This window comes from Capsicum annuum, chromosome 3 (genome assembly GCF_002878395.1).
Source record: "Capsicum annuum cultivar UCD-10X-F1 chromosome 3, UCD10Xv1.1, whole genome shotgun sequence".
NCBI classification, from domain to species: domain Eukaryota; kingdom Viridiplantae; phylum Streptophyta; class Magnoliopsida; order Solanales; family Solanaceae; genus Capsicum; species Capsicum annuum.
In genome coordinates, this window is record NC_061113.1 from 27415194 (window position 1) to 27430957 (window position 15764).

The window sequence follows — 15764 nt, forward strand, 5'->3', positions numbered from 1 at the left end:
CAATATAGTACATATATAGCCGATGGCAACGGATGCACTCACATTTTCTGTTGGAGTTTGGGGTGGTGGGGGGAGAAGGAGAATGATGACACTAGAAATAGATGTGAAAAAAAATGATACGATGGAGGATACTTTATCTATTTTGTATACAATGTCTTAACATACTTTTGTTGGAGTTCGTATAGTTGAAAATTCTTTACAAGTATAACTGGTCGCTACTCTTCCTTTATATACAGTCGCCTGACACCATATTACCTAATATTGTTTGTTTCTATGCTTGTCAAGAGGGTGGGAGGAGGAGAAAAAAAATAAACTAGAAGATCACACAGATATGACAAAAAGAACTCAGATTTCACTGGACAAAACTTTCTTCCCCAAGCTTTCAACAGCTGGGCAAGTACTCCAGGCCACTAAACTAGCATTCTAGAAACTGTCGGTTCTCTGACCAACTGCAGCCTGTGGACCATCCCAAAACACCTAGGACCATGTCAACCCTCGAACATGCACCAACCTGCAGGAGGCTGAGAATTCATAAAATAGCACACAACAAGAGAGAAATGTTATATTGAATCATGTTCAGAAGGCATACCAAGCTCTCGAGGTCGGCTTCAATATGAAATAGTGCAACACCCATCCCCTTCTCTCTATCCATCTCAGCCTGCAGTTTTTTTGAAGAAAGAATCCAGTCACCTCACAATTGAAAATATTAACATAATTGAAATGGAAAGCGAATATGAATATTCATCCAAAAAGAAGAACGGAATTTAATAGATAGGCTGCATAACATAAAAAAAAAAGTTTAGATTTTGTTTTAGTCCTCTCCTCATAACAGTTCAGCACGAATTTCCTTCTCTGTCCACTATTTTCACAATGAATGCTCAAAACACTGTTCTTTTAGCATCCGATATCTGAATCCTATCCTATCCAGTGCTGTCCCTCCCACGATTGTTCAATCACTCCAGACATGACATTCATCTCCTCCTTATTTAGCCATCAGCATGTCAAAAAAAGCTACGCATACTCTCTCACTTCTCTAAGATGCAAGTACGAGATCTAATTGACTGACTTAAACTTGTGATATCCTCATTCAACATAGTTCATTATTAGCTCCTGCTGATTATTGCTGTAGTAAAGATCAAAGAGCTGACAGTATCACACTCTTCATCACAAACTGCCTATATAGCCAGCTAATAAAGATGTCTAATTCCTTTTGAATCAAGGTTCAGCTATTAAATATAAAACAAATGGTGAAAATTTTCACAAATGTAAGCTAGGTCCAGACATCAACTGCAGACAGCTTCACAATCAACCCAGACCTTATAAAAATGTCAATTATCAATATGCATAGCTTAGGAGTTCAAGCGGAGATGAAAAATGATATGATGAATGTTCCAACTCACCGCACAAGAACATATGGTGACGCCTACAGCTGCCAATGCTGAAGTAATATCTGCCATCATGCCTAAATGAATTATATTGGTTTGAGATGTCAGCCATGATAAGAAACCATGAAAAGTGTTGGCCAGATATTAAATTTCTATTACTCAACGGATACCGGGTCACAGATAATGTTCATATGTAAATGAATATATAGGGTTAATAAACTGGAATACATGTAGTTGGAACTATAACAAATACATCAAAAACAAAGTCTAACTGTAATTAACAACTAATTCTCACGCACCTCTCTGGTTATTCAAACTTTTGATGTCATTTTGTTGAACTTGAAAATACTTAGCTCTAAGAGGCAGTCAAAATTTTAAACACGTAATTCTGACGAGCGTCTTTCTCACAAAAGAGGTGTGACGTAGTGGCTAAGATCTTTCTCCCTAACTAAAGGTCTTGGATTAGAGCCCTAGGAATGTTAGAACCTTTTGGTTGGGAGCACTTCAGGCCCCACCCCCACTTTTAAGTGGGCCAACCCAGTGTGAGAGATTGGTCGGGCGAGTAGGTTTCGTCTAAAAAATGCCTACAGCAACAGGAAAAAACCAAATACTTGCAGTGCTAGTGGTAATGATTCTTCAAATGACTTGGATAGAACCATCAATACATAGCAAAGTTCGCAAATGCATCTAATATAAATATATATGACCAGTGATGCCTTATCCAATTTGATGCCCATATGCAATAATTAGCATCTGGACAAAACACTACCTTTTCGATCTATGCTGACAGCACAAAACCACTGGACAGAGTGCCCTTCCAAGTTTTGCCATGTTGCAACTTTGCTAGCCAGCCAGCCGTCCAATCCCGGCAGAACTTCCCTGTACCTTGGTATGTTAGCAAGTATCATTTTGCCAACACCATTTCCTTGTGATAATGTCTCCCCTGTGGCCTTCAAACTCATATGCTGCATGCACTTATTATGTTTCCCGTTTACCTTGGGAATTTGAATGCTAGCGCTACGGAGTTGGAAAATATCTTCACTACTCATCCTTCCAGATGATACCTCCATAACATTCTTGAGGATTTTCTCCCACGAATGTTTGGTTCCCTTAGAGTAATCTGCTAATTCTTCCACTGTGCTGTCCCCTTCAGACTCAGCAGCAAATTCCTTTACTGAATCCACAGTTATTTCAGATGCTGATAGTGCAGCTTGCTCTCTCAAAAACTAAAGAAAAGATGAGCTCCACATTAGTTAATTTGTAGTAGCAGTTAGCAGTACATAATAAATTTCCATTCTAACTATGCAAAGATACCTACTTTCATAATCTTGTGCCGGGCGCTACGAGTTTTTGCATGTTGAAGCCACTGTTTATGTCTCTCGAAAGCAGACTTGCTGGAGAGACCCTGAAGAAAGGAAAATAACCAGATGCTTGTAAATTACCAGCATGAGGAACTAATTACTTGAATGCATCAAGTAAAATTACAGAGCTTACAGAAAGAAATGAATGACGTCAACCTACACATGTAGCTTGATCGATAGTCCATCCTTAATTTTTTAATTTTTTTAATGGATAGTCCATTTTTAAATTTATGACAGCTCAATGGCACAAAAAATCCAACGACTTAAGGCTAGACACAACAGACTAAAAGATAAGCAATGCTGGGGAGGAACGGATTCATCAGAATCCCTTCACCGGAAAATTACATTGTATATAGGGACATATTTTCTCTTTTACGTACAAATGATTGATGATGAAGCCCTTGGTGAAAATACAGCCTCCGACTATGCCTTGTGTTGGAAGTAAGTGCTTGATGGTAATATGTAATATCCATTTGGTATATTACATGCATTACTTAAATGATACAAGCACAATAACCATGTTTCAATTTATAACAGCTCCATTGCACCAAAATCCTTAAGCTTAGCTACAAGACATCAGTTTCAGACTAAAAGATAAGTCATGCCTTGTGATGGAGAAGTATTCGATTGTTATATTTATTTTTCAATTTGGTATATTACATGCGTTTATTAAATGAATATCCCAGAACTTCTTTACATTTGGTATCCCACCCTCAAGACCCCAACCCAGGTAAAACCAGGAGCTCAAAAATCCCTTGCCCAGGAGCACAACAGTCGTCCACTTCCACCTCATTCCTTGGTGACACAAACTTCCAACCATATGGTTGGTAGTGGAAGCATATTAAATACAGGCTGACCTTTATCTGCATAACCTTGTAATTTAAATCAGCCAAAACCACAAAATTTGCTTTTCCTTTCATTTGTATTAGCTTAGACTCTTAAGGTTTAGTTGATATCTAGAAGTTTCAAATTACATCATGTGTAAGACGTGTAAAGGTCTCAGCAAGACAAAAACAATGAAAAATGTAGCAAGCCCCAGCCTGCCCACAAAAGGAAGAGAAAAAAGAATAGAAGATAGAGAACATAGGCAATAGAAGTTTCGGAATTCGTAGCAACTAACATTGTAGGTGATAATCTCTACAACTTCTGCGTTTGCAAGTTCATGCATTGGTTTGACAAGATTACCATTCACCTGCAAACACAAGATGCTGCAGTCACATCCAGATTCATGAAGCATTAAAAACCTATAGTAACAGTTTTTTTTTTTTAATAAGGTGAGATATTATTGAAAACAGTATCAAGCTGATACTGGGAAAAGCCCATAGTAACAAGATTGAGACCTTAGCAGCCACCATTTTATTGCCAATTTCAGTGTGTATCATATACGCGTAATCAATGACAGTAGCCCCCTTTGGGAGATGTTTTATCTGCAAATATAGCAAAGTGGTATAGCAATGATGTAACAGGACTCAAAAAAGGGGAACAAATCGAATAGAAAATCACACAGAATTTACCTCTCCTCCAGGCGTAAACACAAAGACACGACTGCCCAACAGATCTCTGGTAATAGTGTCCACGAATTCCCTAGAACTCATGTTTCCGACGAACTCTTCTTGCCACTCCCTAATTGCATTCAGCCAGCCAATCTGCACCAGAAAAGGAACTTTACCCCATAATAATAGTTAATAGATGAAACCCACACAGCTATTAAGGCACTAGACGGTTTAGCAAAAGCAATATACTTTATACCCTGAGAGCAATATTGGCATTGTTAAGGCAGACTATTTTCCCTCCTGAACTTCTATCATTGGTTATAACATGCCCAACTAAACCATTTACAAAACCTTTCCCGCTGTAATGTGCAGCAATGCCTCTCTCAGCTATGAGGTCCATCTCTTCAGTTCTTATCTGCCAAACATTACATGAGTATAATCAAGTAGCTCGAAAATAATCAGAAACAAATAAATGCAGACTTGTCATTAAACCAGAGGCAAATTCTTATAATCATTAAGTAAAATCCGGGAGAAGGTTGGTGTGACTTCAGTGGAGTGCAAGATGCGGGAAGCACGATTGAGATGGTTCGGACACGTGAAGAGGAGGGGCATGGATGCCCCGGTCCTTAGGTGTGAGAGGCTAGCGTTGGATGGTTTTAGGCGGGGTAGGGGTAGGCCGAAGAAGTACTGGGGCGAGGTGATTAGGCGGGACATGGAACAGTTACAGCTCACCGAGGACATAACCCTAGATAGGAAGGTCTGGAGGGCGCGAATTTCGGCAGAGGATTAGGGCCAGTTTGGGTCGCTAGTGTAGGGAATTACTTGGTGGGGGTTTTATTCCTGTTATGATTCCGCCTTCCCTGTTCCATGTTTTATTACGAATCTGTGTGCTTTCCTCTGCTTTCCTCTGTTTTATATTACTTATGGGTGCCGTATTTATGTTATGTAATCTGCTTCTGTGCTTTACTATGTGTTTGTGTGGTATCTCGTGTGGTATCTCGTGTCTTGAGCCGGGGGTCTATCAGAAACAGCCTTTCTACTTTATCAGAGGTAGAGGTATGGACTGCGTACATCTTATCCCCCAGACCCCACTAGGTGGGAATACACTGGGTTTGTTGTTGTTGTTGTATTAAGTAAAATGCCAAAGACACTTCAACAGGACTATTTTTATTTTAAAAAAAGAAAACATTTCGGCAGGATATACATATTCCCCACTCTTAGTTAAACAAAATATTGAAATAATGGCTGAAACAATAGTTTGATAGAGAAATATCAAAGGGAAGTTCAAAATTTGAAAAGTTCAATATATTTGAATTCTTGAAATTTGGTAGAAGATACAGTGGTGTCAAACATTTGGTACATTTCAAAACAGGCGGGTCATACATATTGGAATAACTGATATATTTATTGTTCCTTAGTTCTGAGGGGTGCCATGAGTGTACCTGAACCTCCAAACGGAACATGCTCTCATAAAGAAATGGAATTACAGTTGTATGAAGACTTTGATAGCCATTAGGCTTTGGGGTGGCAATGTAGTCTTTCATCTGTTGCAAAATGTTACAGATAGAGCGATAAAAGTCCGTTAAAATAAAACAAAAAAAGGGATGCAGATAAATTATCCAATACTTACAGCACGAGGGATAGGTGTCCAAATTCCATGTACTAATCCAAGCAGATGATAGCATATCTATAGAGGAAAAACATGTCAGAGATGCCTCTAAATAGTATACAGAAAGAGGGGCTAATTTAGGTGTTGATTAAATAATTTATATGACTTTGGTGCATCGCACCGCAATTGCTTCTGTCAATTTCGGAAGTAATAAAAACTTAGGTAATCTTCATGAATTACAATACATTAGTAAGTGATCTTATTTCAAAACAAAATGCATGATCGCAAAGTAACATCTAATGAATGTCCTGTTTCTGTGAACAAAATAATAAACCACCATTAACACACACACACACCAAAAAAAAAAAAAAAAAAAGAACCCCGTTTTTCTCTTAACTTTGGGAAATACAAGTTGTATTGTAACCCCATTGAACTTTGAATAATATATTTATTTTTTTTGAGAAAGGTAACATATTTGTATATTTATATAAGACTACACATAAACAGTGTAGCACCCCTTAATTACAGATTACAAAAGTATAGAGCATTTGATCCCCTGTCATCTCACAGGGATTCTAATATGTCAAAGATTGTTTCTTGGTATTCTAAACCTATTGCTTTACACCAAAAAAAGAACAGCCCTAAGCATTTTATCTTAATCTTTTGGAGATGGTCGGCTTTGTTTTCAAAACATCTTTGGTTTCTCTATTCCCAAACTGTCCACCAAATGCACACTGAAAAATATATTATTTTTGAAACTTGTAACTTTTTGAACTTTGAAAAATATACAGCATAAACAACCTTAGAAGTTTTGTGAAACCAAACAAAGGTATTCAACTTCAAAAGAGAGCTGTATCTGCATTGTCATAACACGTTACCTGCTGTGCACTGCAAAGGGGCCTAACTCCAACACAAGGTTTTGGTTTTATAATAATCCGAAGCTGGCAATCCAAATATATAAAGTCAACACATAACAGTAGACATAAAGCAACAATTTCTATCAAATTTATCAAGCTTATAACAAAAGAAGACCTGTGCAATTTGGTTTACTTCGTTTATTGAGCTCTTTGATTTGAGCACTGCTTTGTAGATGCTGCAGATAAGAATCATCAAAGCTGATGAGGCAATATTAACTGTCACAACAGTAAGGCAGAATACATGAAAGGCTCCCTAAACTTGTAAGCAATTTTCACTTAGACACCTCAACTGAGGCTTGTACCTACCTGAATTCAAACTAAATTGTATCTATTAGACACAACTTGCTGACATGAAAAAGGGCTTAAATTTCACTATTCGAGTGCGTGAACAACATAATCTCTTTCTCCTCTCTCTCCCCACCACATCCACCCTAAGCTCTCTCGCAGCCACCAATCCCATCACCACATCCGAAAGAGATTCCTCTTAGGTCACATGAAAGTCTGCTATTTTACACCAAAAGCACTAACCTTTGCTTGTTCTTTCTTTAATTTTTCCTGAACTTTCCTCATAATTACCCAGTTAAGTCTAGAAGATTCATGGCAGTGAACAAATGGCCAAGGTTATTGATTACAATGAGAGTGCTTGAATTTTCAATAAAAGCTTTAATTTCTCATATTTGATGAACTCTACCGTTTAAGGCCTCTTAATTCATTTATTTTTCGAGCTCATCTCAATCACTCTGGAATAGAGAAAATGGTTTTCCAAAGGAACTAAAGAAGTCGGTCTCGGAGAACCATCACTGCTAGCGACCACGGTGGGCAGCGAGGGAGTTCCTGAAAAATGCAATTCAGAAAGAAACGTATTTTTTTTCCTTTTTTTTTGCTTAGTAACCCTTCTTTTCACACTAAAAAGCCATTTGGTGTTGTTGAGGAGTGAGTAAGCCCTTCTTTTTATGCTTCGTTAGTGTTTCCAAGTCAATGTGCGTGCAGCAGCTCACACGCTGAGCTTTTGCTAGAAGCTAGTACGGGTGGTTTAACAGGCACAATTTGGCTTGAGTTCAGTTGCTCAATAGGCACAAGCCATGAGGTGTCTAAGTGAATATTCCTGTCAAGGTTAAGAGTCCGACTATATATTCTCCCCCACAATAAAACCCTATACGAATGTTACTAACAGGGACACATTTCTAGTGTGAACAAAAAAAAAAATTAAGATCAGAAGAACCAGACACTTCTTCAATAGCTTTGCTTTGGAAAATGCACAGAACTGCCCAAAAGCCATGCCTAAGTTTCGAATGAGCTGGAACAGATCTATGCAATTCAACCATAGAAACTTTTAAAATGGAAAAGGATCCAAGAAATTGAAAAAGAGCATTATGGTCTGACAAATATTGCAGAAAAATACCATACTTCGCTTCAATGGATTTGGAAAGAAATTGGAGAAAATGATTTGTGGATCGACAACTGGATATTCCCTAGATCCCAACAGGAGTGCTAACTGTACAACTTTCTCTCCTCTCTTTACACTCCAAAATGCACAACCATTATGAGGAATCACAAAAACAAAAAGAAAGAAGGACCATGTTACAGGACAGAAGAGCAACATGCTTATACAATGGTTGTCATTATCAACAATTTATCAGCGAATAGTAAACCAGAGGATAGGGCAACGTTTTTATCAAGCAGATAATAGAACTTATTAGGTGGGCATCAAGCGATGGTAGAATTTCACTCTTTCCTTTGAGGCTGTGATAACCCGCCAGTGAAAAAAGTACCATGCCAAATAAAGAGAAAGTAAACTGCAAGATACCAGGGACGGATATAATCAACAAACTAAATATGAAATTAGTAGCACGAAATAGGCATATGCCCACCTGTAAGGTTCCTTGCATATTGATTGTATTTCCGTCTTCACTGTCACAAGGTCAAGGAATTGGTCTTCCTCTATTTTCTTCATCAATATTCGTTTTGCCTACGGGAAGACACCACGCAATGAGGAGGGGTTGAACTGATAACTACATAAGAGTTGCCATAAACACCACAGTGATCACAGATAACGTTCTCACTCCGCAGCTTATAAGTAAAAGTTGCATGTCGCTGCGTGGATGGTGGGATGACGGAGGTTTTCAAAGTAACTAAATTAAGAAGGGCGAGGGATAGGTACCTCTTCGAGTTCCTTTTCATGTTCTTTATAAAGTTCTGCAATTCTACGCTGCACTCTGGCATAGTCTTGAGCATTTGTATACATAAATGCTAAGTTTTCAAGCTCTGACTGCATACGAGAAGTCAAATGTTCATCAACTAAGCAGATATAAAAAATAAGTTAGAGGAAAAGAACTGTACATAATAAAACAAGTGATAGTAAACCCAAAATTTCAAAGCCTCTTTCACTTCCAAAGAATGTAGCCCACCCAGACTAAATCCCTCACCAGGCAAAAGAAAAGACAGTTCCATTAGGTATAGGATAAAGGGGGCAACTAGATGACAAACATAGAAAAAGTGAGGACTAAAATGAAAATCACTTTATGAACTGCATCATATATCTCTTTGCAGATTTTGATCACATATATTGCTAACAAATATGCACGAGTACTGTTATAATTAAGCAAATCCAACAAAGAATTAAGAAAATGAGATCCTCTATATACATTAACAGCTATACAGTTCTAAAGGCCACACAGCAAGTCACTAAGGGGAAGGAAGAAGAAAAGGAATTTTCAGTTAGGGACATATCTTGCATGTCAAAGCATTTAAGAATCTTGAAGAAGCTAAAGGGAAACCTTGATTTGGTATATTCCAAGAAGTTTCGCCAAAGGAGCAAACACCTGCAGCGTCTCTGTTGCGATACCAGACTGGGGAGGGAGGGACGACATAGAACAGCAAGATTGTTAGAGCATTGATAGAAACAGGCAGAAAAAGAAACATACAATTTACATACCTGCTTGTGTGGAGGCATATGTGAAAGAGTGCGCATGTTATGTAATCTATCAGCTAATTTGACAATTATAACACGGACCTGAAACAGAAACATTTTAGATAAGGTATTGGGAAGAAAGTAACGAAATCTGTGCTAATTATTCGAGGCATTACCTCCTCTGTCATGGAAAGAAACATCTGCCTAAGGTCATCAGCTTTGACATCCTGTACATGGCTTTCATCCTTGCACTTGATCTTTCCCAGCTTAGATACCTAGCACATCCCATTTACATCAAATGAACAAGTTCGTTTTAATTTGTTACCTACATAAACAAATCAACACACACAAAAAAAAAAAAGGAGAGAAGAAGATTCTACAGTAACTATATCTTCTGAGGCACTACCTTAGTCTCCCCTTCGACAATACGGCGAACTGTTGCACCAAATTCCTTCTCTATTCTTTCAAAAGTGACTACATCTGTGTCTTCTACAGTATCATGTAATAACCCAGCGGCAACTGACTCCCAATCCAATTCCTCAAAAAAAGAATAGCAAATCAGTTTATCCCTTCCTAGCCAGGAAAATACAATAGTTAACACAACTTACAAGCTGTCCAAGGATCTGTGCAACTGCAACTGGGTGAATAATAAAAGGCTCTCCACTACGACGCTTTTGACCATCATGTGCCTCAAAAGCAAGCTGTAATAATGATCAGTAGATAAGATTGTTTCTTTTAAAAAGATGATTTAGAAGGAGATTATGGCATGCCAAGTATTTGGTAACAGATGCTTAACTTGCAAGGAATTCAAAGCCGAGGAGAAGATCAATTATGTTGAATGTTGATGATATGATAATATACTTACATTCAAAGCCTTACGAACCAAGTCCAATTCCTTGCATGAAAGATACGAAATCGTAGGTTTAAGATCCTGCACAACAGATAACTGATATTAGCAAGATACAGACATAACAGACAATTGATATTAGCAAATGACAAAAAAAATCAAACACTTAGAAGTGACGTTTTGTATCTTAATTAATGTAGAAAGAAATGCACACTAAAGACAACACCGGCTTTAGATTCAACATCGAAAGAAACATCTGCAATATTAACATAATCTTTGATAGGTAAAGGAGGCAGACAAAAAAGCTAAACATCTTTTTTCTTTCATGCGAGAAGGAAAGCACTTTTTGGGGCTGAGGGTACTCCTTTGGATGGTTTAACGTGACTAGAAGACCAAGTCATGCTCAATCAAATAATGGACACTGACTACGATTTGGATTGTCTCCCCGGCTCAATGGAAAGACAACCCCATCTACACTTCATCAAGACGAATAAAAGTTTTATGTATGGGAAAAGAAAAACAGTAGAATGTCAATTAGACGTCCTGAGACTGGCTGGGGATTTCTACTTCTAGTCAGAACATTTAGCAGTTTAAAATTTCCCATTTTTACTTTCAGAGAAATTTTGGTTATTCACAACTGGTAAATCTTAGTGCTTCTCAATTTCTTTTTTTTTTTAAATAAAAATAAAAAAGCAACTGTAAATCACAATTCTTAATCGTTCCATTGTGAAAGAGAATAGATGTTTAGACAAGCTTTGCCATTGATGCTAGGAATCAGAGATGATTTAGCTAGAGGAACACAAACCTCCCACAAACTTTCAGGAGATATCTCTGCATATGACTCTGATGAAAATGATAAAGAGCAACACAATTTCCATTTGCTAGAAGCAGATGGCAGAAGCATTGAGCCAGGGACTCCACGTGGAACTTCAACAGGATAGCGTTCGTCCATATCAGAAGTATAACATCTCTACCAAAAGTAAACACTAGTGAGGTAAAAGAATGTGATAGATATAACATTGCTTCTCAAGAAAAGCAACTATAATCCTTTATGCATAACTTCTCATGAAATACACATATAATGTATGCTCAAAGAAACATATACATGTTTCTGCGGATCAAACGTAAACTCATTCTCGTTGAGTTCTTGACTCACCTCTAGAGAAAGGGTTTTGGGAAACTTGATAGGGTCCAAAATGAAAGGCTTATCATGCATTTGCTGCAGTATACCCATTTCAATTTTCTAACACGTCATTTTATAAATCTCTGACATTTAACACTATGCTATGTTAGGCGTAAGTATTCAAGAAGCGCAGATGTATATTTAGAAGCTCTGATCAATCAATTACACCTCATTCCAATTTGGTTGGGGTCCAATTTATGAATTTTTGCCATACATTCCACTCTATTAAGGTGCACTGAAATTTTATTACCAACAAAAGAGATTTCAAGATACAGAACCTTTTTTTTTACCTTTTCTTACCTCATTCATCAACCCTAGCTAGGTTTAAACAGGAAAACCCAAAGGCCGCACTAAATATAAATGCGTGCATAATCCAAAAACATAATTCAATAATCAGATATCATACTGAATCTTCTCATAGATAGCACATCTGTGGCCCTAGACAAATCTTATCTTTCCTGTAGGCTTACTGTGAGGTCTAAATACTGCCCACACTTTGACAACAAGAAGTAAATGAAAGAGCTCACCTAACATAACCTGGAGGCCAGGGTACAGCAGAGTTGAAATACGATAAGCTAAGTGATTTTTTCGGTTTATTTAAAAGCATTGATTGGTAGAGTTACATGGTACCTTTACGGGTGGGAGCTAGTAGGTATGCAGTCAAATATTAGAGGAACGCTCAAGCTGTCTTGAGCAATATTGTTATGAATAAAGACTCTTTGTTAAACTATTATATTTTGCTGAACATAACGATTTGGATAACAGGCGGGCGGAATGGGAAAGAAAACATGATTTGTCTCAACTTAAATTCTGAAACATATCAAGAACTACTGAGGTCAAGCTCTCTAAGTTGGCCTCCTCAAATCAACAAAGAACAAGATCTAAGCAACCACTAAAAAAGAATCGAACAAACTAAACTTGCACCGATATACATATGCATATATGAATATTCTCATGTGAATATGAACTCTTCTACTGAGTAAAAGAAAGTTCTACATCGGATGTTTAAAGACATCCAATGATGTCTAAAGGTTTTGAGCTACTCTACTCATTGGCTTAAGGTTTCTAGTAAGATGCCCAAAATCTTTCATGTGATATTGAACTCAACCTTTACTAAGTTCATCTTACATTTGTAAGTCAGAATTCAAGTCTACATGGGAACTCAGAATTGATCGACATGTGGAAGGTTGTTGAGCTATATAGAAATGTCCCACGGTGTGTATCACAATTCAAAGACATTAAAGTGAGTTTATAAATCTTGTGTAAATCCATCCATTGCCTTGAAGTTCTGAATTGGATTCTCATATTCCTCCATTTGTTCCATAGATAAGTACTCCTCCATTTCAAGTTGTTTGTCTGGTTTTGCCTTGGCATTGAGTTTAAGAAAGTAAAGAAGACTTGAATCTTGTGGTCTTAAACTAAAGATATATAGAATGTACCAAAATACCCTTTAATCTTGTGGTCCTAACTCTTAAACATGCCATAAAAGTTAATTAAAGAGTCGCCAAAAAGGGAAATAGGATTTCTTTTTGAAACTAACTAAAAAGGAAAGTAAGAAAACAAATTGAAACGGAGGGAGTAACACAATATAAAGGACCAAATTTCCTACACACTCCTCTATGGAAGACTATTAATTAAACATATACAAAAGCAAAAAAGAAAAGAGACCAATCCATAGCAAATTAATCCTCTGACTCACCACAAACAAGTTACTATCACATGAAATGACCAACATGTTGTGGTAAAGTACAAGGCAGCAAAGCCTCTGAAGCTAAAAGCTTAACTAAAATAAAGCTTTTTGGACTCAAATTTGCTTTCACTCAATGTGATTAATTTCAGAAAGTGCAAGTTGAGAGGTGAGTAAACTTACACATAGGCGGAGACGATCTCTTCTTCCATATCGCCCAAAAGGAGGAGAGCAACACTGAGAAGGATGAGTTGTGCTAGCAAGGAACCCAGTCAAGGCCCTTGGAGCCTTCCAGGCACAGGAGAGGACACTGCAGTCGAGTCTTCCACTCACATCTCCTTTCCAAGGCTTACATACATTCACACATTCGATAGAAACTGCACAATTGGGACAAAAACAAAATAAATGGTTCATACATCAACATTAGCTCCACCACGAGTAATACTACTAGATTTTAGTTAACCTTCTTAGTAAACCTTCAGTTCCTGAAAACCTCTAACTTGCCCTTGCAACACAACTGATTTAGCAGTGGAATAAAATTTACATAACTTAAATAGTCTTAGCACGACTAATTCGCAATTAAGGAGTGTGCATCGATTGATTAACACGCCATTCACGCACAAAGAAATGAAATTAATGAATGGTTCACACATCATTCACGTTAGCACCACAAGTAATTTTAGTAGCCTCCAGCTACTGAAACATTTGATTTGCTTTTGCAACACGAATTATTTAGCAGCGGAATGGAAAAAAACGGAATAGACTTCACATAACTTAAATAGACTGAGCGCTACTAATTTGCAATTAAAGTGTATGTATCAATTGATCACCATGCCATTCGCGCACAATGAAATGAAATTAAAAAACGGTTCAAACATCATTCACGTTAGCTCCACCACGAGTAATATTAGTAGGTTTTAGTTAATCTTCCGCCACTGAAAACCTCTAATCTGCCCTTGCAACACAAATTATTTAGCAGTAGCCTAAGCGTGACAAATTCGTAATTAAAGTGTATTTATCATTTGATTAACAGGCTATTCACGCACAATGAAATGAATAAACGGTTCACATATCATTGACGTTAGTTTTACGAGTAATATTAGTAGATTTGAGTTAACTTCCAGCTACAGAAAACCTCTAAGTTGTCTTTGCAACACAAATTATTTAGCAGTGGAAATGAAAAAGAATTTGATTAACACGCCATTCACACATCATTCACGTTATCTCTACAAGCAATATTAGTAGATTTTAGTTAACCTCAGCTACTGAAAACACTCAAATTTACCATTGAGAATGGAATAAAGTTATATAACTTAAATAGCCAGAGCGCAACTAATTCGCAATTAAGGTGTGTGTATGTATGTATCTATCAATTGATGAAATGAAACTAATAAACGGTTCACATATCATTCGCGTTATTTTTACGAGTAATATTAGTAGATTTTAGTTAACTTCCAGCTACAGAAAACCTCTAATTTGCCTTGCAACACAAATTATTTAGCAGTGGAAATGAAAACGAATTTGATTAACACGCCATTCACACATCATTTAGGTTATCTCTATAAGTAATTCTAGTAGATTTGAGTTAACCTCCAGCTGCTTTTATATAACTTAAATAGCCAGAGCGCGACTAATTCGCAATTAAGGTGTATGTATCAATTGAATTACCTGACATTGAAGTAGCAGAAGAAGCCATGTGTATTCAAAACGCATCGGAACACAGTATAGAACAGAAGAAATTGAAGCCGCTTAAGAAAAATCAAGCCAACGAGAACAAAAACTGGCTCTTGTGGAAACACAGAGACGGAGCAAATACATAAGCTTATTATATTGGGGCAGAGAGTGAAATCGCAGCAGGGATTGTTGTGTTGAGGCGAAAATGGTGGAATAAAGAGAAATAAGGGAGGAGGAGGATAAGCAAATGGTGGAGCGAGCGAAGTGAATATGAGAGAGAAAGAGAACCAACAAAATGGTGAGGAGATAATCTAGAGAGAGATACAGATATTTCAGTCACGCAGATTTCAGCCTTAACACCACACGATTAATGAAAAAGAAAAAGGAAAAAAAAAACCGTTTGATAAAGATTTTAATTTTTCTCAACATTTTATTCCTTTTTATACCCCGTTTCTTTCTGTTTTTTTCTCTCCCTTTTTGGGGCTTTGCCTTGCAAAACGTGATTTGATTTCTCATGATCAACAATTACAATATATGTTGAAGTACAGAGGTTGTTTTCGATTGACCCCGACTCAACAGTATAACTTCCAACAAAAAATATAAAAGAAAAATTAAAAAAAAAAATATTACATCGCTAGATAATAAAAAAAATAAGACAACTACAAGGTAATACTGTAAACTAGTTATTCGAAATCAT

The 15764-nt window shown here is 37.2% G+C and overlaps 1 protein-coding gene across 3 annotated transcripts; it reads right to left on the reverse strand.

Annotated features, from left to right (window-relative positions):
- Nucleotides 1–104: 104 nt before the first annotated feature.
- LOC107864057 (putative GTP diphosphokinase RSH1, chloroplastic) lies at nt 105–15559 on the reverse strand. Of its 3 annotated transcripts, none has more exons than XM_016710310.2 (24): nt 15062–15559; nt 13577–13770; nt 11329–11493; nt 10542–10607; nt 10285–10377; nt 10083–10214; nt 9853–9951; nt 9701–9778; nt 9543–9614; nt 8927–9034; nt 8637–8734; nt 6881–6941; nt 6727–6789; nt 5870–5926; nt 5682–5783; nt 4496–4654; nt 4261–4392; nt 4087–4173; nt 3867–3938; nt 2704–2790; nt 2155–2611; nt 1401–1462; nt 590–658; nt 105–511 (listed from the first exon to the last, which is right to left on the reverse strand). In XM_016710310.2, exons 1-24 carry the CDS (start codon nt 15087–15089, stop codon nt 416–418), a joined length of 2637 nt encoding a protein of 878 aa, XP_016565796.1. In that variant the 5' UTR covers nt 15090–15559; the 3' UTR covers nt 105–415. The 3 variants fall into 3 exon arrangements, with proteins under 3 accessions (XP_016565796.1, XP_016565797.1, XP_047265182.1); XM_016710311.2 differs by having other exon boundaries at nt 1401–1450; nt 15062–15459; XM_047409226.1 differs by lacking the exon at nt 5682–5783 and having other exon boundaries at nt 15062–15459.
- Between the last annotated feature and the right edge of the window lie 205 nt (nt 15560–15764).

What these genes read in the sequence shown, in the direction of transcription:
- LOC107864057 (XM_016710310.2), bottom strand. Translation starts at nt 15,089, where the DNA reads ATGGCTTCTTCTGCTACTTCAATGTCAG. An exon ending in CACAGATCCTTGGACAGCTT is followed by an intron (nt 10,215 to 10,284) that starts GTAAGTTGTGTT and finishes TCTTTTTTTGAG; the next exon opens with GAATTGGATTGGGAGTCAGT. An exon ending in GGACACCTATCCCTCGTGCT is followed by an intron (nt 5,784 to 5,869) that starts GTAAGTATTGGA and finishes ATTTTGCAACAG; the next exon opens with ATGAAAGACTACATTGCCAC.